The sequence below is a fragment of the Prunus dulcis genome, chromosome 4, assembly GCF_902201215.1.
Source record: "Prunus dulcis chromosome 4, ALMONDv2, whole genome shotgun sequence".
NCBI lineage: Eukaryota > Viridiplantae > Streptophyta > Magnoliopsida > Rosales > Rosaceae > Prunus > Prunus dulcis.
In genome coordinates, this window is record NC_047653.1 from 199,233 (window position 1) to 222,604 (window position 23,372).

At 37.5% G+C, this 23,372-nt stretch overlaps 4 protein-coding genes and 1 non-coding gene across 8 annotated transcripts; 2 read left to right on the plus strand and 3 right to left on the minus strand.

Annotated features, from left to right (window-relative positions):
* Positions 1-306: 306 nt before the first annotated feature.
* Positions 307-13,242, minus strand: LOC117624072 (sister chromatid cohesion protein PDS5 homolog A). Its single transcript, XM_034355202.1, has 34 exons — positions 12,900-13,242; positions 11,312-11,515; positions 11,019-11,200; positions 10,373-10,499; positions 10,037-10,255; positions 9,547-9,763; positions 9,322-9,467; positions 9,084-9,229; positions 8,349-8,498; positions 8,172-8,220; positions 7,899-8,090; positions 7,486-7,668; positions 7,024-7,178; positions 6,816-6,942; positions 6,562-6,711; positions 6,409-6,468; positions 6,044-6,186; positions 5,819-5,936; positions 5,546-5,680; positions 5,262-5,458; positions 4,888-5,044; positions 4,627-4,773; positions 3,920-4,000; positions 3,376-3,810; positions 3,140-3,286; positions 2,923-3,030; positions 2,723-2,802; positions 2,470-2,521; positions 2,286-2,372; positions 2,132-2,169; positions 1,938-2,000; positions 1,701-1,843; positions 1,038-1,453; positions 307-928 (listed from the first exon to the last, which is right to left on the minus strand). Exons 1-34 carry the CDS (start codon positions 12,990-12,992, stop codon positions 878-880), a joined length of 4,998 nt encoding a protein of 1,665 aa, XP_034211093.1. The 5' UTR covers positions 12,993-13,242; the 3' UTR covers positions 307-877.
* Positions 13,243-14,824: 1,582 nt separating this feature from the next.
* On the plus strand, positions 14,825-18,053 carry LOC117625078 (tRNA (guanine(9)-N1)-methyltransferase). 4 transcript variants are annotated; one of them, XM_034356659.1, is made up of 5 exons: positions 14,825-15,414; positions 15,499-15,858; positions 15,980-16,686; positions 16,784-16,821; positions 17,360-18,053. In XM_034356659.1, the coding sequence occupies exons 1-3, from the start codon at positions 15,010-15,012 to the stop codon at positions 16,214-16,216; spliced, it is 1,002 nt and encodes a 333-aa protein (XP_034212550.1). In that variant the 5' UTR covers positions 14,825-15,009; the 3' UTR covers positions 16,217-16,686; positions 16,784-16,821; positions 17,360-18,053. The 4 variants fall into 4 exon arrangements, with proteins under 4 accessions (XP_034212550.1, XP_034212549.1, XP_034212547.1 ...); XM_034356658.1 differs by having other exon boundaries at positions 15,980-16,506; positions 16,608-16,821; XM_034356656.1 differs by having other exon boundaries at positions 15,980-16,821.
* Positions 18,007-19,499, minus strand: LOC117624095 (autophagy-related protein 8C-like). The gene is made up of 8 exons (XM_034355227.1): positions 19,409-19,499; positions 19,272-19,327; positions 19,089-19,171; positions 18,962-19,011; positions 18,701-18,861; positions 18,309-18,322; positions 18,204-18,264; positions 18,007-18,122 (listed from the first exon to the last, which is right to left on the minus strand). The coding sequence occupies exons 2-8, from the start codon at positions 19,312-19,314 to the stop codon at positions 18,007-18,009; spliced, it is 528 nt and encodes a 175-aa protein (XP_034211118.1). The 5' UTR covers positions 19,315-19,327; positions 19,409-19,499.
* Positions 19,500-20,384: 885 nt separating this feature from the next.
* Positions 20,385-20,456, plus strand: TRNAT-CGU. Its single transcript has one exon. It is a non-coding gene; the product is annotated as a tRNA-Thr (tRNA).
* Positions 20,457-20,550: 94 nt separating this feature from the next.
* Positions 20,551-23,124, minus strand: LOC117625080 (nuclear transcription factor Y subunit B-3). The gene is made up of 2 exons (XM_034356662.1): positions 22,999-23,124; positions 20,551-21,526 (listed from the first exon to the last, which is right to left on the minus strand). Exons 1-2 carry the CDS (start codon positions 23,045-23,047, stop codon positions 20,751-20,753), a joined length of 825 nt encoding a protein of 274 aa, XP_034212553.1. The 5' UTR covers positions 23,048-23,124; the 3' UTR covers positions 20,551-20,750.
* Positions 23,125-23,372: the final 248 nt, after the last annotated feature.

Below are 23,372 nucleotides of genomic sequence, written 5' to 3' on the forward strand. Positions count from 1 at the left end.
ATTGGTCTTACTAGTCTTACTAAAATAGAATAGAATACTTTGACCCAAAAGCTGGACATGGACATTCAAATTTCAATGTAATCTTATCTTATTAGTCTCAGAAGCTCTCAAGCAAATCCATTGGCTTGGACAGAGTCAACTCGGTTACCTTGGCTGGCTGACCCAGCCCAAGTATGAGGACCATGACCAATATCCGAGCTTGTTTTACCCACCCTAAAGCCCTAGTCCTATAATCCATTTTTAATTCTTGGAACACTTTTGGGAAGGGCAAACACGAGATTATTCAGTCCCCCAAGGCAAGAAAGAAAAACCAAACTGATCAGCATTCAGCATTCAGCATAGGTTAAAATTAAGGAAATTACATGTAACCGAAGGAGGAGAAAGTTAAGTGAAGGGTTTAAGTTAGGAAGGATTCAAACAAAAATAACATATGATTATCAGTGTCACGTTATCCCTCCCCCGTATAACTGTACATGTGGGGGCACCCCATTAAAGCACAAATCGTAGCGGTGGAGGAGAGGAGAGTAGAATAGAAGATGCAATCATATGTCAAAATCTATCATCAGCTCAGCTACCACTACCACTACCACTAGTATAGTAGAGTATGTAGATGCCCCAACAATGTTACACGCACTAACACCTTGTTTTACCTAGAGCTAGAGTGGGAAGCTATATATGCCTACACTGCTATTTTTACAATCTACCATCCAACCTCACGCCCAACCCAACTGCAGCTCATTACATTTATTAGCCTTTTCCCATTCTTCTTTTTCCTCTGCTTTCCACACCAAACTGTAAACGCCACCAGATTGCACTAGGATCTGCAGCCCCCGCCCACAGCCAAGCAAAGCTAAATGGTAAAAGTGGATTAGACCACTTATCGTGCTCGCCTTGAACCCCTCTTCACTACTCGATCCGTCCACTTGCTCTGCATCCAGAGGAGAAAAAAGACAATTAAAACCAACAACTAAGCTCAAAACACCACTAACACAACTTTTTTGTTTAGGGTATGTAAAAGCAAGGCTGGAGGCAAGTACAAGAGGCTCATCATCAGAAATTTCGGGATCCCCAGCATCATCAGGACTCGAAGGCTCTACATGGGGTTTCTCCTGTTTTATGGGGCTACCAGCACTGTCATCTTTTTCTTGATTCCCTTCAGAATCTGAAGGATCTTCCTCATTAGCCTCTCTTGAGCCTCTGCTGAGTTCATCTGCTTGTTTCTCTTCTGAATGATGTTCCTCCTCATTGCCATTTTGAGCATCTTGCTGTATATCTTCAGCAGGCCTCCCTTCAGAATCAGGATTCTCTTCATCGGATTCCTCAGTGTGATGTGGACTTTCTTCTGCATCTTCCAATCGTTTTCTTTTGGAAACTGACTTCACTTCCTTGTCAGATTCCCCCTCATCTGTCACATTTTCATCCACTTTTTCAACATCCTCTCCTTCTGAAGTATCTGCAAAAGAACAAATTGATTATCGACAAGCCAAGAAAAAAAAAATCTTCATAGTTGATGCTAGCTGGCTTACACGCATTGGCCATGCGTAAAAGATATGCAAACAAAACATTGAATTGATGCATTCAAAAAACATGTAAGAGTAAGAATTCTTACAGGTTTATCTCAACCTTTAGTGAGAATGTTGTCCCATTATAGATTGGTATAACATATGTATATCAAGTTGCAAACTTAAGAGAAACCTTACCCGAGTTCATTTCATCAACTTTAGATGTAAGGGTGGGCTCAACATTCGACACATCAGAATCCTCTTTGTCCCTACTTCCCCAATGATTCCTCTTTGATACGCCCTTGTCCAAGTTCTTATTCGGCGTTCTTCTCCCTTTAACTCTATAAAATCAGAGACCAATCATGTTTACAGTTTTTATTACAAGTGAAAATAAAAGTATCATATAAATGAGCCAGGGATGGAAAATTCACTCACGCTTTAATTGATTTCTTGTTCTGACGTGAACCACCTATGCCTTTACTTTTTTGAACAGGTGACCTGTAACAAATGACAGAGAAGAAAATTAAGATAGCATACCATAAACATACACGCCCCTATCCCATTAAAGCCCAACAAAGACTTCCCATTTGAGAAACATTTGCCAATCACTTTGAAGAACAAATACTTACAATTCTTTTGAAGGGGATTTCTTTGACGAATGAAATTTCTGTAAATGGGGAACATGTGTAATGTGTCAGGAATATGTCATGACTCATTGCTTTACTGGAAATGTAAGTAGAACGATCAGCTAGAGAACAGAATTCTGATATATACTTTTCTCACCTTTGTGGGCTTGCGACCTTTGTCAATGAGCTCCCACCGTTCCTTTTCTAAGCGAAGTACTTCTACATCTCCATCCTCATATAGTATCTTCCATATGACATCAAGAGTGAAAACTATTTGTAATGCACATTTACAAGTAATCTATATATCCAAGAGATGATAAGGGAAAGAAGGTGCAGCTTACCACATGCTTCCTCTTTAACGTATCATAAGACTTCACTGTTCCTTCATAAAATCTGCAGATTTTGCCAGTAAAATAAGCCAAAGAAGTATTCTAGTGCTTCATTATGCACTAGCTAATAATCATATTGTTGCAGTTGCTAATATAATACCAAACTTTAAAATGAACGGAAAAGCTTTTTGGATATAATAAGGAACAAAAGGAAGAGCTTCCTTCTGTAATTCTTATCTGCATATTATTCTATTAGAGAACTCACTTCTTATCCATTGGCCACCAAACTTTTATTCTGCAACCAATCAAGTCTTCAACATCTTTTCCACCTTCCTTGAATTTGCACTAGGGATAGAAAAGGAAAAATGCATTCAGGAATGACATACTAATTATACCATAAAGGAAAATGTGCCAGTTTTAACAAGATCCCCAATGTAATGTTGGTTGAGGTGTCAATCAACTTACCTTTGCCAAAACAGGAATACTTTTTCTTTTCCTCTTCTTGATGGATCCTGCAGGAAACTTGAAGTCACTATTTGGGTCATCCTTGTCAGCCTCCAGCACATTAGGCTCCTGCAATAGAGGTAGAACATAAGTACACTAAAATGTTGAACAGCTAACAGAACCATGAGGGTACGTAATTTTGAGAGAGAAAAAAAGGTTGAATAGTAGGATTGCTCACTTCACGGTCACTGGCTTCTCCAACTTCATTTGCCTCATCATTATGACCATGGTCAGAGGCTCTGCCTTTACGTTGTGATGAGGAGGTAGCATTCTTCCGGATGCATGATACCAACAAATCAGACTCGGTGTTTTCAACCAATTTTCTCTGCATATAAATTTTATCTTTTGAGTTGGGATGAATCTTAGAATTCATGTCAATGGTAAGAAATGGTAAGAAATGGTAAAAATTCTTACATTATGTGGATCGTCCCTTGAAGCACTTAAAGGAGACTTTAAAGTACTCCTTGCTGATCTGAAAGCACTGTGAGTGGATGACGACCTCCTCCGTTTAGGTACTGAGACAGATGTTTCATCACTAGCTTTTCTTTTGTTACCCTTTTGGTACTTTAGATCCATTAAATTCTTTTTTGGAGAATTTTCATGACCATTGCTTGGCTCAAATTTAGTAGGTTTTTCCAAATTATCCAAATTTATATCCCTGACCATTTTCAAGATATCAACACTATTTTCAGCATTCTCTGCATCAGCTGATGAAGCCTTGTTCTTTTTCACCTTTTTAGCCTTGGAATTCTGAGATTTTATGCGTTTAATAATTTTTCCTAAAGGCACCTCACTTCCATCTCTTTCACCGTCTTTCAAAAGCTCATCTTCTGCAATTTCTGAAAACCCCTGTTATGATGAAAGAAGCATCGCACAAGTTACTAAGAAGAACAATGATGCACCAAATATCACAGCATATTCCAAGAGAGTGTTAGTGTCCTTCAGCAGTATAATATACCGTTTCACTAGTCTCTAACTTAAGAGATTCAAAGTGAGCCAGCACATTGTCATCAGCCAACCACGTTTGCCCTTCAGTGGCCTATCAAACACATGCATTATATTAATAGATATCACAGAAAACTGACAATATGGCCCGAAATATCCAAATATGTAAAAGAAAATAACTTAATGTAGCTTAACATGAGTAGTTTAGCCACAAAGAATTAGACAGTCTGGGTCATTCGCATATCATGGAAGTGATTCCTTCTATAAAATGAAACAGCCTGAGTTTCTCTTATTTTGAAGGTTTTTTTTTTTTTTTCCTTAAGTCATTGTTTTCAGTTCTTTTTTCAAAGTCATATTGTTTTGAGCAGTCCCGATCTCTTGGACCACAGGAGTCCAAGAGATTGTGGTCACCCACTGTTGGATATTAATCCAATGGTTCACAAAAGTTTTTTAAAAGGAGTGCAAGAGTGAGTGAACCGTTGAATTTACATCCAACGGTGAGTGACCACAAATCTCTTGGACCCCTGTAGTCCAAGAGATCAAGACTGTTGTTTTGAGTTCTCAACTGTTGTAAATTCAATAACTCCAAGTCTAAAATGTGGATTTAATCACTCAATTGTCCTGAACCTAAAACCCCACGCCCAACACATAATCAAGGAGCCTGCTCTTGGTCATTACATGTCTTATCCAGCAAGAGAACAAGAAGAAGAGATCCCTTACCATAGAGTCATCTCCTTCTTTCTTTTCATATGGTTTGTACAGCATAGAAGGCAGAGGAACAGATGCAGGCAGTCCTTGTAAATCATTCTCCTTTGGGGCTAAGCGCTTGGTAATTGATAGCCCAAGGTCACAAATAGCATGTGAATTCTGGAAATTTGAAAATATTACATATGTAAGCTTGAAAATGGGAGGAGTCGTCAATTATTGAATATACTCAGAAAAACTGAATAAAAAAACACTATGAACAAGAAAAATTTCAACCTTTGACTTTGCTGAATCGCATATATCTTCAGAGCACTTGATACTTTGAAAGATAGAGATTATAGCAGAAATGTCCTCCTTTTCAATGTTGCTAATAGATTCTGACTTGATATCTTCATCTCTATGCACCAACATAGACAGAATTAAGTGCAATTGCCTGAAAAATACAGAAAACAACAACTCAGTGAGAATGAGCATTGCCAATATAATAAATGCCAAGAGAGTATTAATAACTACAAACTCGGGGGTTAAAAGATAATCCTTCGCTTTTCTCAATCAGTCAAGCACCAAAACATATTTCACTTCCAGCAATTAGAAAGAATGCTATTTCACATGAAACAGTATCTACATATCCAACTAAGACAACATAATACCGGTATATCACTTCAAATGCTTTGACATCCTTGCATTCATCAATATTAGGACAAGAATGATGAGCAAGGGCATGAACCAAGTATGGCAGGATGTACTCCGGATAAGCAGTCAAGGAATTGGCATCAGATTGCATAGAGAGATGCCGCGCCTTTGTTTGGTGATACATTTGAATAATGTCAGCTAGATTCTGTTTCTCCTGCCATTTCAGCCAAAATCCAAAATTCAGCCAATAAACGCACTTAAACATGGATAACTTTGAATGAATCAAGCCAAGTATGGATACCTCTTGGAACTCTGGTGACTTTGATCCAAATATGTTAAAAAAGAATGCACAAGCATATTTTGCATCTAAAAGCCGGTCTTTTATGTATTGATGAACTTTGTTCAGGAATAGTTTCCTAGCTTGAGGGAAACTAATCTAGAAGACCAGAAAAAGAACAAATTAATAAAGATGAAAAAATTGACATCTAGCTGAATATGACTATTAAGAACCTGTATTAGGAAAAACAAAATTACAGCACGTAATACAGAAAATCTTAAAATGAAAGGTCTCCACCTCTGAAGTCTTCAAGGTTAAGTGGAAGACATCGACTGGTATTTTATGATTCCAGTGCCTTGACAGGTGAAGAACCGCCTTTGCTGAAGCAAGCCTCAAATGGGCCTTGTCAACTGAACTGTACATCACAAAAACTTCAAATGAAATTTGACGCCTCAAATTACAAGCAACAAACTGAGGTAGATTGATCAACCAGAAGTGAAAAATGTACAGTTTTTATATTACCTTGATTCTATGTCTTTCGATATTTCTCCACAAGAAAGTGTGTTTCTTAAGATTTCCAGCAGACCATCAATGCCAGACCCAGGGCGAACATGAGCATCTTTGACAGGCAAGTAGCTTTTCACTAATGTCTTTATCCCATATATCTACAGTTCAAACAAAGAAAGTACAATCCAATGTATAAGGAATTTGGCGAAAAGGTAACACATCAAAACAGTATCACTAGATTACACAATTAAATCCTGGAAAATTTGCATAAACATTCTTTTTAATTCCTTGGGGAGGATCGAAACTGAAAAATAAAATAAATTAAACCCAGATTATTCCATATGGTAAACAAAAACAAACATCTCTCCAAATTGACCAACCTTTAGCAAACAAAGCTCGCTTTTGTCATCCCACGACACATTTTTACTATCACCTGATTTCTGAAAAGTATATGCACGAAAACAAATTGTCATCCTGTCATAAAATCAAAAATATAACACAAAGTGCAGTTGCAGTGAGTATGAAAGGCATACATTATCACATTTTAGAATCTTTTCTACTATAAACTCTTCAATTTCTTTCTCTCTTGTTTCAAAAACTGGCATTGCAGTCTGAGCTATACATCCCAGAGATTGTAGCACAGCAGGCAAATGCGTCTTCTCCTCCAGCATATCCACAAGCCTCTGCAAATTGAGAAACATCAACTTCCCAACTCCTAAAACTATCATGAAATTGTACAAATTAAGGGGATCTACTTGTGATGCATAAATTCATTATAATCTTAAACCTTGTATAAAACAGAAAGTGATTTAAGTCCATCATCCTTTGTTATTGCTGCAAGGGCATGTACAGCATACTTTGCCTGTCGTCGACTGCCCTCCAAACACAGCCTCTCCAGTATAAGGTCTATGGAACTGCAATAGAAAATTAGGGCAACAATGAGCAATATATACAAGGCGAATAATCTAAAAGTTACAACATTATAATAGTCGAACCTTGATGACACTGCAAGATGTTCCCGGATGGTACCACCAGCCTTTGCTAAAACATTCAAGACCCCTTCTTTTATAGTTTCATCATCATCTTTAAGCAAATTTACCAGTTCTTCTTCTGTCCCACTGAGTAGTAATGGACTAAAGCGTGCAAGAATCTGGAAATACATCAAAGGAGAATTAGGAACATAGACTTGACAATACTCAAATAACATTGGCTTAAATTTTGGGGGAATAATACTACAAATTCTTGCTAACTATCATATATGAAGCCACACAAGATAATATTGTTAAGAACCTACTAATTCATATAATAGAGTATTTTGACTCTGGCAGATAACACATAAATACTAGAAAACAAAAGCATAGATGAATATGGAACATAATTGTTGTTGAGAAAGTAATGAGAGAAAACATTTTACAGATTTATGTACAAAAGAGAAAGTAAGAATTTTGTGTCATTACCACCAAAATATTCATGCAAGATATCTTATATTTCATATCTGCAGTAGATTTATGTACAGCAACCTCCAGAAGAATTTCCTTCACGTGCTCCTTGTTGAAAAGTAGATATGAACATTTCACAGAGAGCGTGCTAAGAAAATCATACAGCCGGTGTTTTTCACCCAGAATCTTAAGCAAATCATCCTGCAAATCAGGAAAGGTTGCATAAATACCATTTTGAATTACAACCTTGACATGCAGTCACCATGTCTTCCTATAAATCAGTAACAAGAGGGCATGTTGGGTTCAGAAGATCATATCTTACACTAGGCTTTGAGTTTAAAGACTGGAATTTGCATTTGATAGGTCGCTCTTCAGTATTCCAAATTAAAAATATATGGAATTATTGTATCGGTCAGTGAGTTATTCCTTACCCGTAAAGTACAAGCTTGCTGGAAGCTAGTGTTTGGATCAACAAGATTCGTTAAAATCTTCCAGATGTTAACATCTTTCAATTGATCAAGGAACTGAAAATTCTCTTCAGCCTTTGCAGGGTCAGCAAACAAGCGTGACATTATACGGAAACAAAAAATAATTTTTTTTTGGATCTCAGGAGCATCACCATCCTGCATTTGGACGAGAACCAATCACTTTGCCTGGGTTATCATATGACATTTCACAGTTACTAACTCCAAACATTTGCTAACCTGATGCATCTGCCTAAGTGCCAGATACTTCTGCATCTCTTGTTGTAACCTGCAATCCAAGAAGAAATTCCCTGAAACTCAGTACACAGTTCATCAAATACCAATACCAATATCAAGGAGTTGAGAGGATTATCGAAATTCATAGCCTGGTATCAAATCCAAGCATTAACAACACACCTTTGCTTCTGCTCCAGTATTTTCTCAAGAGCCTTTACCTCAACTTTATCAAATCCTGAGAAGACCCTCACCCAATGTTTAACTTTATCTTTGACTGAAAAATTGCTTGGGAACAGGAACTCACAGAGAACATTTTCAATTGTATCTGATCTGCAAAATTGAAGTGTTTAAAAGTTAAATGCTCAAAATTCAGACTCATGAAGTACGCAGCAGGTGGGAAAACCCTCAGAGGATAGAATACTTTTAAAGCTACCAACAGACAACAAATCATCTGATGTGCTGCTCATCATACAAACAAGATCATTCAATGCAAATAATCTGAGTTGCTGCTCTTGCAGTTGACAAAACCTGAATCTCAACAATAAACATGATATACTACCCACGCATCTTAGAGTTTAACCTATGTCAAGTGCCAATCCAGGAACCCTGGTTATTTATATATATATACAAAATCATCACCCCAAGAAATAGTTAAGTTGATCTACAAATCAACCATATGATGAAAAAGACATAGGGTCAGTCAGAACCTTTTTATAAGAAACACATCTTATTAACAAAGAAGATTGCACAAGTGGGGTGAATGGGATATAAATTAAGATCAACCATTACTTCGTTCCTAACATTCCAAATGGCACAAACTTCTGAGGCTTCTTCTTACTTGATGTTCATATTGTGGATCATGCAAACCTATTTGTTTTCTTTTTAAAAAATATATGAAAACCCTCAAGGGCTTACCTGAAATCTTTGTCATAAAAACATCTCAGAATCTTCCCAGGAATCCAATCAAATTCACTGGAAAGGATTGAACCATCAGAGCACTTTGCGCAATAAACCCTGTATATCTCAGCTAGCCTCTCCATGGTATACTTTTTAACAAGTAACTGATTTGGAGGGGAAAACGGAATATTATGAATAAAAATGGAGCAAAAACAAAATGGGCACAAACAAAGATAAAACGGACAAGTGTATATACAGATTTGTCTCGAAGGCGCTCTGCAACAAGTTTTATAGTTTCCAGTGGAATAGAATTAAGGGCATGACAAGCCACATCATAAATTACAGCAACAACTTGCTTCCGTACTTTTTCTTCAAAGTCCAACAGCCGGTCACAGAGGGCAGCTAGAAAATGTTAACCCAACTCAAAATCAGCAGGTGTAAGATATGTACAAATTTTGTAAATATAATCCATTGCACTTACAAATTATTTCGGGAGCTTCAGCTCTGAAAGGATTTGACAGCATACAGCTCTTCACATGTTGGAGGACCAACATGCGAACCTCCACAACTCTATCAGTCAACCTCTTCAAGAACTCTGAAAAGATTGGCTGAAATGCTTCAGAGATGGTAGATCCGGACAGAGAAAATAGATCTCCAACTAAACTAACCGCTTTCAAACGAGTGTCTAGCTGATCAGTCTGCAGATGTTGAAAATTGTAACTGAGAATTTATTCATCAACTTAGAAATATCAATGCCTACAGTATGAAATAAGATCAAGTTCCTGGAGAACATTAACTTTTGAAGAAGAAGAAAAACAGCAAAATCATATGTTGCTAATGACATCAAGTCACTCACTTAGACTAATAGGATGGTTTTAGCACAAAGAACCCAGTTACAAAACTCAATATAGTTAAGTACCATACGTGTATAGGGGAAGAGGTGAAATGTAAGACATTGGATTAGTATTTACCAGCAGCTCTCCAGTTAGGTAAGGGACGACTCCTGACAAGATTTGGGGAGCACAACAGTATACATCATAGATCACTTCATGGTAATCAATCTGATGATTCACCGACTTGTTGTCTCCTGACATTGATGATATAAGGAACTGTTTAATGCCAGATTCAAGCTTTCCTGCACATTGTTCTATAACTTTCATGGCAAGCCTCCTAGCAGCCACAGTAATATCCTAGTATTTGTATTTTACAATGTCAGTCAAAAGAATTGTAGCAGTAAAATACATGTAACTTGACCAAAAATGACAAAATTAATTCCATGCACCAGAAAATAGAGAAGAGATTCTTACACTTCTATTCCGACCTAATATAGACAATACAACAAGTAAAAGATCCTCTCGCAAATCCTCGCTCTCTTCTAAGAGAACAATCATAATTGTTTGCATCGATGATAGAACAGTTTCTTGGTGATCATCTCTGCATATGTGACAATTTCAAAACATTAGTTTTTAAATTGGAGCTGAAACTCTTACTTCAGTTTAAATTCTAAGAAATAAACATTTAGAAAGAAAATATATATATATATATATTGTAACAGCCAGTGAACACACACCATTCTTCCCCCCCCAAAAAAAAAAAAACACCCTCTTTGAATAATAAAAATAAATAATTCGTCATACAGTTTAGCTGTATAATATGTTGACTATTGCATCTTTCGTTCTATCTCGTATAGGAAAGCTATTTTTGAAACTAACCAAGATTGGTGTTGATGCCCTTATCAGACTGATCTACAGACATTATCTTGGAAATATAAAGTAACATATATAGATGAGAAAGATCCAAGTAACTTAATCAAAGTAATTGATTCATGAAAAAGAGTGGGAACAACAACGACCACCTTAGAGAGAATCCCACGTTTTGGAGGATATGATAAGACTATGAAAACAAGACATTCCTCAAACTCATGAACAAATATTTCAAAGAAACAAAACAAACCTGGCAACGGCAAAAAATGTACTGAACATTTCATTCACCAGATCATCACATTCAAGGTCCAACATTACAACACATGACCTATATTTCGCAAGAGTCTCCAAAATGACAACTCTCCTACCAAATGATGGACCACTTGTATCTTTCAATCCACTAAAAGTGCCCACAATCAAATGAAATATATCCTGCAAAGATGTATGGAACAATCAGGTGAGATCGTGGAAGTGAAATTCCAAAACGCATGCACAACATGAAAGTGCAGTATATCATTTAACTAGCTGACTTTGATAACGCACCTTTAGCACATCATCACTATAAGGAGCTTCAGGTGCGGTAATCCGTGTTATCTCACAAATACATGTTGCAACTAGAAGCTTGACGTCTCTATCTTGATGCTTCAACAGTTCTGGCTTGACAATTGCATTAAGGAAAGGCTGCATTGACTCCAATGTAGATGCTGGAGGTGATTGGTCCAACTCGGAAAGACATGATGCAGCGTGCTGCAAGTTGGAAGAAAATAATAGCAAGTATTCATTAATTAAACCTAACTTTACATGGAAAGTCAATAGTCTCACAAGTATAAGCATCCACATTACAGAATAATTATCCTCTATAGCCTACTGATGATTAGAAGAATGTTTAGAGTGTCTTTTAAAAGTAAAAAATTCCACATAGCATGCATTTATTGGTGAGGCAAATGATGAACGACAAAGATAATATCATAAGGATTTATTCTAATAGTCCCAAATGAAAATAAAACAACACAGAAATTTCCATAATTCTAATAGTCATTTCAATTGGGAAGGAAGATTCTATAATTATTTTCCACTACCAGGCCACCAGCTATATAAAAAAATAATTGAGTAAACTAAAAGAACCCTACACAAACAAGGGATGAAATTTCCAAGGACTGACATAATCGAACATACTGTGTTTATTTAGCATTATTTAGCACTTCAAACATCACTCCAATTGGATCACCAACTTACCACCCAAGCACCAAAACACCACTACAGCTATAAGACTTCAGAACAAACCTATCAAGATCCTCTTTAAGTGCAACACGACCCTCAAGTTTCCAATATGACCAAACACTTCTATCTACATTGGGTAAATTTTTCTTCCACATTAGTACTGGTAGGTGGTACATTGGGAGACAATTAGCAAGAATGAACCATCTTCCTATAAAATACAAGTGAACTATACATATCCTTAAACTACGGCTAAAAGCAATATGTTTTACAACAATATCGATCCCGTAAACAATATCATGTTACCACTAGAGACTCAGAACCCGATTTCATTTCTTCCACTCACTTCATCGGCATCTAACCAACAAGTGCAGCTTTCAGACATAACTCGACACTACAACCACATAGCATTAGTGAATGAATAACCTAAATCAACGAAATTGCCCTGAACTTTTTCAACCATAAGGAATTTAAAACCTCTAAACAGACAGATTTCACTGAACACTCCGTTTAATCCCCAAAACCAAAAAGGAAGTTAATTTGTTATGTTTCTTGCCATAAAAAAAGGAAGTTTAATGTGACGTCTCAAGATTACCCTCTGTTTAATCCCCTAAGAAAACCCTAATTCAACTAGTTAGATTACTTGCTGTAGCCGAGAATTTCAGTTTCGAAAATGAAATTAGCAAAGAGAAATAGTATACGTTACAGAAAATAAATTAGAAAAAGAAATTTCTAATGCTTAATTTCGCTTCCTTTCACTGGTTTCCTAGCAACCAAACAGAAAATAACTAAAATAACTAACGTTAGAGAGCGTCAAATTCCCCGAAACCAAGAGCTTTGCAATTTAACTTCGAACGAGCTGTAAGCGACAGAAAATTGCCTATAGAAACTAAGAAATTAGAGGAATGCAAACCTTTAGGAGCTTCACGAGAGCGTCTTTGGAGGAATGAGGGGTTTCGAGCTTCGATCCCACCTCCTTGAGCTGCTGCTCAAGGTTTTGGGCCATTTCTTCGGGGAGCAAACGCTGTCGTTTCACGGCAGGAAGACCTCTCTCATGGAGTTGATAAGGGCGAGATTCAAAGTTGTGAAGGAAGAGGGGGGGTTTTTTTTTTTTTTTTTTTCTGGCTGAGTCACTGAGTGCCTGAGTCTGTTTGTCTCTCTCTATCTCTCTCTCGCTCGCAAGTCTCGGAGGGGTTGGGCTTTTTCGAACAACAATGCGAAATGAACTGCAAATGTAGGTGAAATTTCAAGAAAATGCTGACTTCATAAGCTGTTTGGATTATATTTAATATTTACATCACGAGTCCGAACTCCATTTTTATATATGGAATTTTTCCTTTCCTACCCCTATATTTTAGTTATTTCTCCTTCATGTCCTCGTGGATCTCATTCAAAATAAATCTAGATTTGATTTTAAAGTTTTAAAATTGTATTACAGTCTCTGTGATTTGAGTAGTTTCTTCATACTGTCTATTGCTTTATAATAATAAATAAAATATATATTGCATGGGAGAAGTAAAAGCATGAAATAATAGATAGTGGAGTAATGACTACTTGTCACTGATGGTCCCCTGAGCATGAAATAATACATAATAAAAAATGTTAACACATTAAATACATAAATTTATATATGAATTGAATTGCGTGACACAAATTAAATTAAAAAGACAAAGGGAAGTTCTTGCATAAATTAATAAAAGATTCTTCATTACAAATTGTGCCGTTGTGTTTATGTCACGAAAGGAAAAGTCTTTTTGTTATGGGTGCAATTGTAAAATATCAAACCAAACATAAGAACAAATTCGATACCTCAACCTCAGCTCGTCGAAACATGAACAACTCGCACATGAAGTACCTGCATATGATCAGTAATTACCAAACTTACCCACTTTCAAAAACAAAAATAAATAAGTAAATTATCAAAGTTACTCCTATACCCTTGCTTTGTATTCACCAAATTCTGTCAGTCTTTTTATTTATATTTAAAATAAATACAAAATGTAACTAGACATGTTCATCCATTTACAAGCATTTCAAATGGGCCATCCCACCACAACACAAGGAGTACTAAAGCTTAATTTTAGGGTTGAGTCTGGATCATCACAAACATCTTTTGGTTGCTAATGGTCAAATTGGGTATGTATTGGTTTTGGAAGTCGAAGCTTCTATAGTTACGATACATGAATTTACATTCATTGCATTAACATTATATTCAACAACTTTATATTCAGGTTGACCTCTAAAATACTAATTATTATGCTCCAACATAAGACAAAATTTCAATGGCACATTACCTCTACCTTAGGTGATATTTTGCACCTTTTGCATTATCTTCACATGACAGCCATTTTGCATGTCAATGGACCTAAAAAAACATTTTACATGTCTACTTAGACATTTGGTGGTTCATGAGCTTTTTTGCATGTATGTGATGTGACACTATCGCACATAATGTAGTTTGGGCATGACCATAACAAATTGAATTAGAAGTTTAATGTAGAATTAAAATCAACCAATCGAAATCAGATATTTAGATAAAATAAATCAATCTATTTACGTGATTGCAAATAGAGAAAATTGATATCAATATGCTTACTTTGATTAACGACAATGCTCTAAACCGAATTGTGTCACACGTCTAAAACCCAAATCAAATCATTTATAGGTCATGTTGGAAATTTGTATCAAACATGAGTCATTTGCTGTTTTAGTTTTTTTTTCGCAATTTGAATATGGGACTTGGTTATTTGACGAAAAAACATGGGGCTTGTTTCGACAAAATTGAAAAAGGAGACTGGCTTGGATAAAAGGGCCGATACTTTATTCGACCCGGATAAAACCGACCAAGGTTTGTGTCTGTCCTCAATCTCTCCGAGCAGCCGACGACGTCGTTCCGTTATTTGCAGCTATCGTAATCGTTAGTTGAAAAAAAAACTTAAACCTAGCAAAACATCCAAAGCGCCGAGGAAGAAGCTTCCATCTCTCGATTGTAGTTGTAGAGGGTAGCATTGAGCAATCGAACAATGGAGGGCAGAGATAATGAGGAAAAAGGGCCCGAAGCGGAAGAAGGTAGGAACTACTGCGGAAGACTGTCGAAGAGCGCACAGAAGAAGCTGTTAAAGCAGCAGAAATGGGAAGCGAAGAAGGCAGAAAAGAAAGCTCTGGAAAAAGAGCAGAAGAAGAGAGAGGGGGAGCGGAAGCGGAAGGAATGGGAGGAGAGATTGGCGAGCGTTAGCGAAGAGGAGAGGGGGAAGCTGATAGAGTCGAGGAAGAGTTTAAGGAAGGAGAGGATGGAGCAGAGGTCAGAGGAGCGAGAGAGAAACACAGAGAGACTGAGCAGAGCCAAAGAGTGCGGACAGAAGATTGTGATCGATCTCGAATTCTCTCACCTCATGACCCCAGCCGAGATCAACAGCCTCGTTCAACAGGTTGGCGTTGCTTTGTTTTGCTTTCATTCTTAATTACGGCAGAGTTGGTCTCTAAATTATGTTTAATTGAAATTGTGAATGCAGATTATGTATTGTTACGCGGTGAATAAAAGATGCAGGGAGCCGGGTCATCTATGGTTGACGGGGTGCAAGGGAGAGATGGGTACGCAACTGAAGAGGCTCCCGGGGTTTGATAATTGGATTATAGAGAAGGAAGATCGATCGTACATGGAAGCTTTGGAGGATGAAAAGCAAAATCTGGTATATCTGACAGCTGATTCAGAAAATGTGGTTGATGATCTTGATTCAAGCAAGATATACATTGTTGGGGGGCTGGTGGATCGGAATCGGTGGAAAGGGATCACCATGAAGAAAGCAGAGGAGCAGGGCATTCAAACGGCAAAGCTTCCCATAGCTAACTACTTAAACATGTCCTCTTCCCAGGTCATACATATTTCAATTTTCAATTATAGCTGTTAAATAAATAGGCGGCAATAGCAATTGCTTGATTGAGGTTGAGTTGACATTGTTTTTCTGGTTTTGGTTTTGTCGGGTTTTGGGGCAGGTGCTGACTGTGAATCAAGTGATAGAGATTCTGCTCAAGTTTTTGGAAACAAAGAATTGGAAGGACTCTTTCTTCCAAGTGATTCCTCAAAGAAAAAGATGCCAAGCGGATTCAGAGCAATCTCAACAAGTGAAAGGGGGAGAAAATGGAATTGACAGTGAAGAGAAAAATGATCAATTTGAAAGCAAAAAACAGTGTGCTCAAGACTCAACAAGTCAAGCCCCTTCCCATGATTAATTAGAGCATTGTGACTGCATTTTTGAATGAATGGAAAAGTTGTCTAAATTTGATATATCAATATTCATCATGGTGTACTGGTGTGTTTGAATTTTTGTATCCAACTTGTTTTGTTTGGGGGAATCAAATTGTGGGGTTCTAAAATGTGAACCTTATTTGGTAAAGGATGAATTTTAATTCTTTCGTGCAAAATCGTAAACAGTGTGTAGTTATTATTAGTTTTATTTGTGATAAGACGTCTATGTAGATTGAAGGTTATTTCAAGCACTTTGACTTCAGTGAGGAGCAGGGTTTGTTGCGAATACCCTTGTGCTTTAATTATCTTGATTTTCATTGTTACAAAAGTAATAGGATTGTTGTTTTTTCATTTATGCTTTTGATATGTATTCAGGAATCCGATGGATAGAATAGATACAAAGGCTTGTTTGGAAGCTGGGCAATTGAGGGAGAAGCAAACAAATTATGAACCAGTAACAATTTCACTCCATCAATCATGTTTACTTCCTATGCATTCAGTGGGATGTACCTGTTCTAATTTGAGCTTTCATGCATGTGCTTGTGGAGAAGTATGCAAGGTGTGACATTCCTGACTTTGACACGAAGACGTTAGTTTCCAATTCCCTTTTACTTTAATTATCTTGATTTGTATTGCTATAATGGAATAGGATTGTTTCCTTTTCATTATTGCTTCTATTACATGTTCTGAAATCCGTCAGAAAAAAAGAAAGAAGATGTATTTAGAGAACCCAATACTTGTTATGTTGTTATTTTGTAAGTTGTCCATTTTAAAGTGTAAACGCGAACTAAACACACATAGATAGGATCTAATCATGTGTATTGTTCATTTAGAGTTAGCACTTTTACCAAAAAGTTAGTGGAGGGAAAAACGTTTGAGTATATTAGTTGGAGCTCTAAGGGTGGTCCTGATTATCATGGTTTGCATGAATTGATTACCTAAGTAGCGAAACATTCCCACCAAGTAATTTTTATAGTCCATATCAGTAATAAGACTTGCATACAGAAAGGAGAACCTACTTATTACTACAAAGGAAAACTCCAAGTTCATTTGTGTTAATAGCTTGTCTTATTAGATGAAAGGGTTCTCACATGGTTTTATTGCCCATCCTGCTTTTCTGATTGCAGATAAATACCATGCCCCTGCTAATACGCCTCTTGGAGAATTTGTTGATTTTATTCAGTTACAGAGCGGGCTCAGCATAAAGAAGCCTATATTTGTCTTTTTCAAGAACACTATAACCCAGACTGGTGAGTTGCTACTCAATTAGATTTAAGCAAGATATGCATTGTTGACGACTGGTGGACCGGAATCGGTGGAAAGGGATCACCATGAAGAAAGAAAGCAGACGGGCAGGGCATCCAAAAGGCAATACTTATCATAGCCAACTACTTGAACACTGTTTGACGGAGGTTGAGTTACCATTGTTGTTGTTTTGGTTTTGGTGGGTTAGGCTGATTCAGAGGGACCTCCAAAAGTAAAAGGAGAAGAAAGTGAAAGAGAGGGTGAAGAGAAAATGCCTCTTGGGGAATTTGTTGATTTTATACTTCAAGAACACTAAACCTCCCGCTGGTGTGTTGGAAACTCATTTCTATTTTAGGCATACGACCTTGTTCCCAGAGTTGTGGTTGTATAATTCTTTTAATGTCACAGGTGCCAGGATATAAAACTACTACAAGGACGACTATGCAGGTCAAAACCTACTTTTTCTAAATACTATTTCTGATAAGAAGAGTCTCAGAGCTCTCAGAGTTTGCACTTTTTCTAATGCTACTTAAGGGCATTCTTGCCCTTCATTGGATCCACACAGTTTTTCTTCTCCACTGTAGGGTATGTGAAGAAATCCATCTTCACCTTTATTTTCCTCATCAATTGCACCCATCAAGGCACCTGTAAGTTAACATTGGAAGAATTATTACAACCACAACTTTGTGAACAACATTTTATGCCTAAAAAAAAATTGCAACTCACCAGTTGGGGGTTCAGTGTTCTTGAAAAACACAAATATAGGCTTCTTTATGCTAAGCTCGATCTGTAACCGAATAAAATCAACAAATTTTCCAAGAGGCATCTCACCATGGACATGGAATCTGCCGTCAGAAAAATAGGATGGGCAATAAAACTATGTAAGAACCCATTCATTTAATACCAGGCTATGAACACGAATGAACTTTGAGTTTGCCTTTCTAGTAATAAGTAGGTCTTCCTTTATGTATGCACATCATTTGACTGATATGAAGTATGAAAATTACTTAGTAGGAGCCTTCGCTACCCTAGAACTTAAGTATTGGACCTTTGTACATATATCTTCTTTCTTTTTCTTTCCCTTTTTCTGACGGATTCCAAAACATATCAAAAGCATAAATAACAATCCAAATCAAAATAATTAAACCAGAAGGGAACTTGGAAACTAACTTCTTCATGTCAATATCAGGAATGTCACTAATTGCATCCTTCTCTACAATCACCCGCATAAAAGCTCAAATTAGAACGGAGTATATCCACCAATTGCACAGGAAGTAAGCATATCTGATGCAGTGAAATCATTAGTGGTACATAATTTGGACGCTTCTCCCTCAACTCCCCAGCTTCTAAACAAGTACGGTCTTTGAATCTCTTTATTAAATCCCTGAACATATATCCAAAGTATAAATGAAAAAATAGCTATCCTATGCCATTGTAGCAATACAAATCACGATAATTAAAGCACAAGGGAATTGGCAACTAACCCCGTCATCCTCTTGCTCATGCCAAAAATTTCAGGCCTCTCAATCTCAGCCTTTCACATGCATCATGCATGGGGGCTCAAATTAGAACAGAGTGACATAAACAAATTTGAATCAATGAAATTCTTACCATTGGGAATTTTCTCCTATTCCATGGGTCTAAAAGAGTAACGGGGCCATGCTTTTTTCCTTTTTTTTTTTTCTGACGAATTTCTGAACAGAAATCAAAAGCATAAATGAAAAGGGAATAATCTTGTTCCATTGTAGCAATAGAAAGCTAGATAATTAAAGCACAAGGGTATTGGCAACAAACTTCTGCTCTTCAATGCCAGGAATGTCGCTACTTGCAGCAGCATTCTCCACGATCATCTGCATGCAGATTCAAATTAGAACAGATATGCCCACTGAATGATTAGGAAGTATACATATGTGATTCATTGAAATTCTTACCGGTATCGGATCTGGGTTGTTCTCTTCTGCTTGCGTCCTTTCTAAAATATATTAGCGCAAAAGCATACATGCTACATTGTAGAAAAGCAAATCAAGATAAGATAATTAAAGCACAAGGGAATTGGGTTGGCAACTAACTTCCTAATGACCGTGCCAGGAGAATCAGACCTCGGAATCCCAAGCTTCTCAACAATCACATGCATGGAGGCTCAAATTAGAACAGAGTGTATCCACTGAATGTGTAGCCGTAAACAAATTTGATTCAGCAAATTTCTTACCTTGTCGTTGTCGTAATCTCTCATATTCCAAGGGTCTAACACACGAATGGGCCTTGTGATCGTATTCCATGTTTTTAAACTTGTATTTTCTGAGGAATTTCTGAACATATATGAAAAAGCACAAATGATTGGTCCATTGTAGCATACAAAACAAAGCAAGACAAGTAAAGCACAACACAAGGATATCAGCAACAAACTTCTTCTCTTCAGTGTCATGAAATGCATTGCTTGCAGGAGGATTCTCCACAATCATTTGCATGGCAAATGATTTCCCCTCAAATTCATTTCGTGAACCAAACGGGGTCTTAATGCTAACGAGCCCCTTAGTCATGCGTGTGCTAATTGATTTTATTATTTATTATTTATTTTTAATTAAGAAAGATAAAATGAGTAATTATATTCTATAAAAACATGACTCATTATTTTATTTTTTTAATATAAAAAATATATAAATATTATCCTTATTAACCAATGAGATTTTATGGTATTTTGAGGTATTTTGAATGTTAAGCAATTTTTTATTTTTGCTATATATAGATCCACTGCCTATGTGAATTTATGCTAAATGTGGAACTCTTTTTACTTTTTAATTATTTAATTTAGTTGAAGAGCCTAAATCCACATATACCCTTTTAGGTAAAAGAACTCAAACAAACACACGCGTATAAAGTTAAATTGTTTTCGAAATCTGCCAACTGGCTTCCATAGCATAGTGGTAGTGCGTTCGCTTCGTAAGCGAAAGGTCGCGAGTTCGATCCTCGCTGGGAGCTAGTATTAAGTTTTTCTCATAATCTTTTTTTTTGTTCTGTATTTTTTCTTTGCTTTCCAAAGGGAAAATGATCCTCGGAAGTTGGCAATGAATGCGATATGAAAGCGTCGACGTCGATTAAGCAAAAGCATCCCGAACGCAAGGAAAACTGCGCTCTTAATTTTACTACGCATGCACACAGTACTTTTTTTGGTTATAATTTTACTGCACTACTACTAAGCGACTCAAATAAAACCAGTACTACTCGATGGAAGGACCTAGACCTAGGTAGCTAGGAAGTAGTATTACATTTCACTTAAACTCGATCATTTGCATGTGGCTGGTGCTGATCACCATTTGGCAGAGCGGCCACGGCGACAGCAGCAGCAGCAGCAGCAGCAGCATTGATATTATTATTGGTGGAGGTGGAGGCATCGGATGACTTTAAGTATCCAAAAAAGGCATGGCCATGGTGATGATGAAAAGCAGCCGCCGCAGCAGCAGCAGCATAGTACTGGTGGTGATCTATTGCCCTGCTACTGCTGCTAGCAGCACCCTTCACTGAGGTATCGCTTCTCATGACGGAGGTGGTGGAGGAGCCAGAGCCACGCTCCCCCTCCATCTCGCGGTAGCGGTGGAGATAGAGGGTGAGGGGCTCAATGTAGTCGTCGAAGCCGAGCTTGCTCATGGCCCAGAGGACGTCTTCAGCAGTGATGGTCTTGCGCTGCTCGCGCTGGCAACGCTCGTTGGCCTCCCCAGTGATGAAGCTGATGTACTCGGAGACACACTCCTGGATGGTTTCCTTGGCGTCGTCTGAGATCTTGGCATGCGGGGGAAGGATCTTGCGCATGATTCTGATCACATTGGCTATTGGCATGAAGCGGTCTTGCTCTCTCACCACGCATTCGTTATCATCAGTAGTAGTAGTAGTACCATTACTACTGGTGGGGTGGTTAACGACGTTGTTGTTGTTGCTAACAACATTATTGATATTGATATTGGTGGTAGAGGAGCTAGTACTCTTTCCCCCCTGCTGCATGCTGAATTGATTCATCCCTGCCACCCTCATGTTGATCTCTGACAGTTTCAACCCTGCACCCACCCACTCACATATAAGCTATATATCTAAACCAAACATATATATACATATCATGTATTTGAATCTACTAATAAGGTACATAAAAATTGAGCAAGGGCTTCAGTTGTTTTGTGGAAGACAAAGGACTTATCATGTGAGCCGGTCCCACGGGGTAAACTTTTTGGAACGTAAACCAAAGGGCCTTTGGAATTTTGCTTTACCCTAAAGAATATGCCAATTAATTAATAAATCAAATCCACATGTAGAAATCAATGGTTTTGGTTTTGTCTTTCGTGCATCAATTTAACTCAACTCATCGGACGGAACATTTAGAAAGGTTTTTCATTTTGGGACTTGAAACAAGCTGGGAAGGAGGACTGGGTTTCTTGATGATGGATCAATTGGCTAGCTGGCTGGGACAACTTGTTGAGACAAAGACTGCACATATATATATATATATATATATATATGTATATAGTCCATATAAAAAAGGCTAGTTAGCTCAAAGAAACGGCTGCAATATACATGCAGTTAAGAAGAGCAAGATGAAAGCGGACAGATGGAAAAGAGTGGGCCCGGGACGTGTGAGAATGCATTGCATGGAGGCCACTTGTTTCATGTGGGGTCAAAGATTGCATGAAAGATGCTTGCCACTTGTAAACAGAGTTCTATCAGTTTCATCATCGTCAGCCATTTTCTCTTGCACTGCTTGCGTATTACCTACTTATCTAAGCTAAATATCTCCATCTCCTACACGCTAGCTATTTACCCTCCCTCCATCTAAGTTTCACGCATCTTCCTGCCCAGCCCCTCAATCAACAATGAAAGAATATTACAACAATGCCAAGGATATCATCATATGTGTGTGTATGTGCACTGTGCAGAAGCAGAAATAGATAATATTGAGCGATCTAGACAGATCTAGAGAGGGAATGTCTGCATGTTGTTTAAAAGAAATGAAATGATAAAGCTTTAAAATGCAGCATCGATCAGCAAAAGAGTTTGGTCTAGATATACATATATGTTGTGCAAAGTACTAAGACCTTTCCCGCAAAGAGTGCTTGGTAGAAGGGCAGAGGCTTGGACAGGCCTGTATTTTTGTTTTCCCCCTCCTCGACCAAAGAGATGGTTAATATTGAATGAGAAACAAATGCATCAAGCGAATCAAGACTCAAGATCGAACTAAAATTAACACCTTGTAAGAGTTATAAAAGACAGCTTTAATTAAACCATCATAGATATGAATCTAATCAACAGACTACATGCATGCAACTTGCAGGGGATAACAATGACACACACACACATATATATATATATATATATATAACATAAGAAAGTTTATGCTTCTTGCATGCAATGCAAGAAAGCAACCCCAAAATTAATAAGAAGAATTAATGTAGGAAATGCGTAACCCAATTGGGAAAGGACGACCATTAGTTTTAATTAGAAAGAATTAATATAGAGATCAGTGTGGTTTAGCAGTTACCGGAGCTAGTCTTTTGGTAGCCATGGAAACCTCCTCCTCCTCGTTCCATTTCCCTGAGATCTCTGCCTCTGCCTCTCTCTCTCTCTCTCTCTCTCTCTCTCTCTCTCTCACCAACAGATATTTTGATTTGAAACTCAAGTGAATTAGAAGAAGACGCTGCTACTTGGCAAGGGTCCAAATTTATAGTGCTCAAAAGTAACAACCACGTGGCAACAGCGAGTTGAAGGATAATAAATAAATTGGTCTTCCCTCTTCACGGTTGGACAGCACAAAGTTACCGGCAGTCATAGGTCAATGCTTTCACAAAGTGGGCCTTTCAAAGTTTGACCTAAATTTAAAATGGTAATGGGCTTATTGAATTTTGACCCATCAGC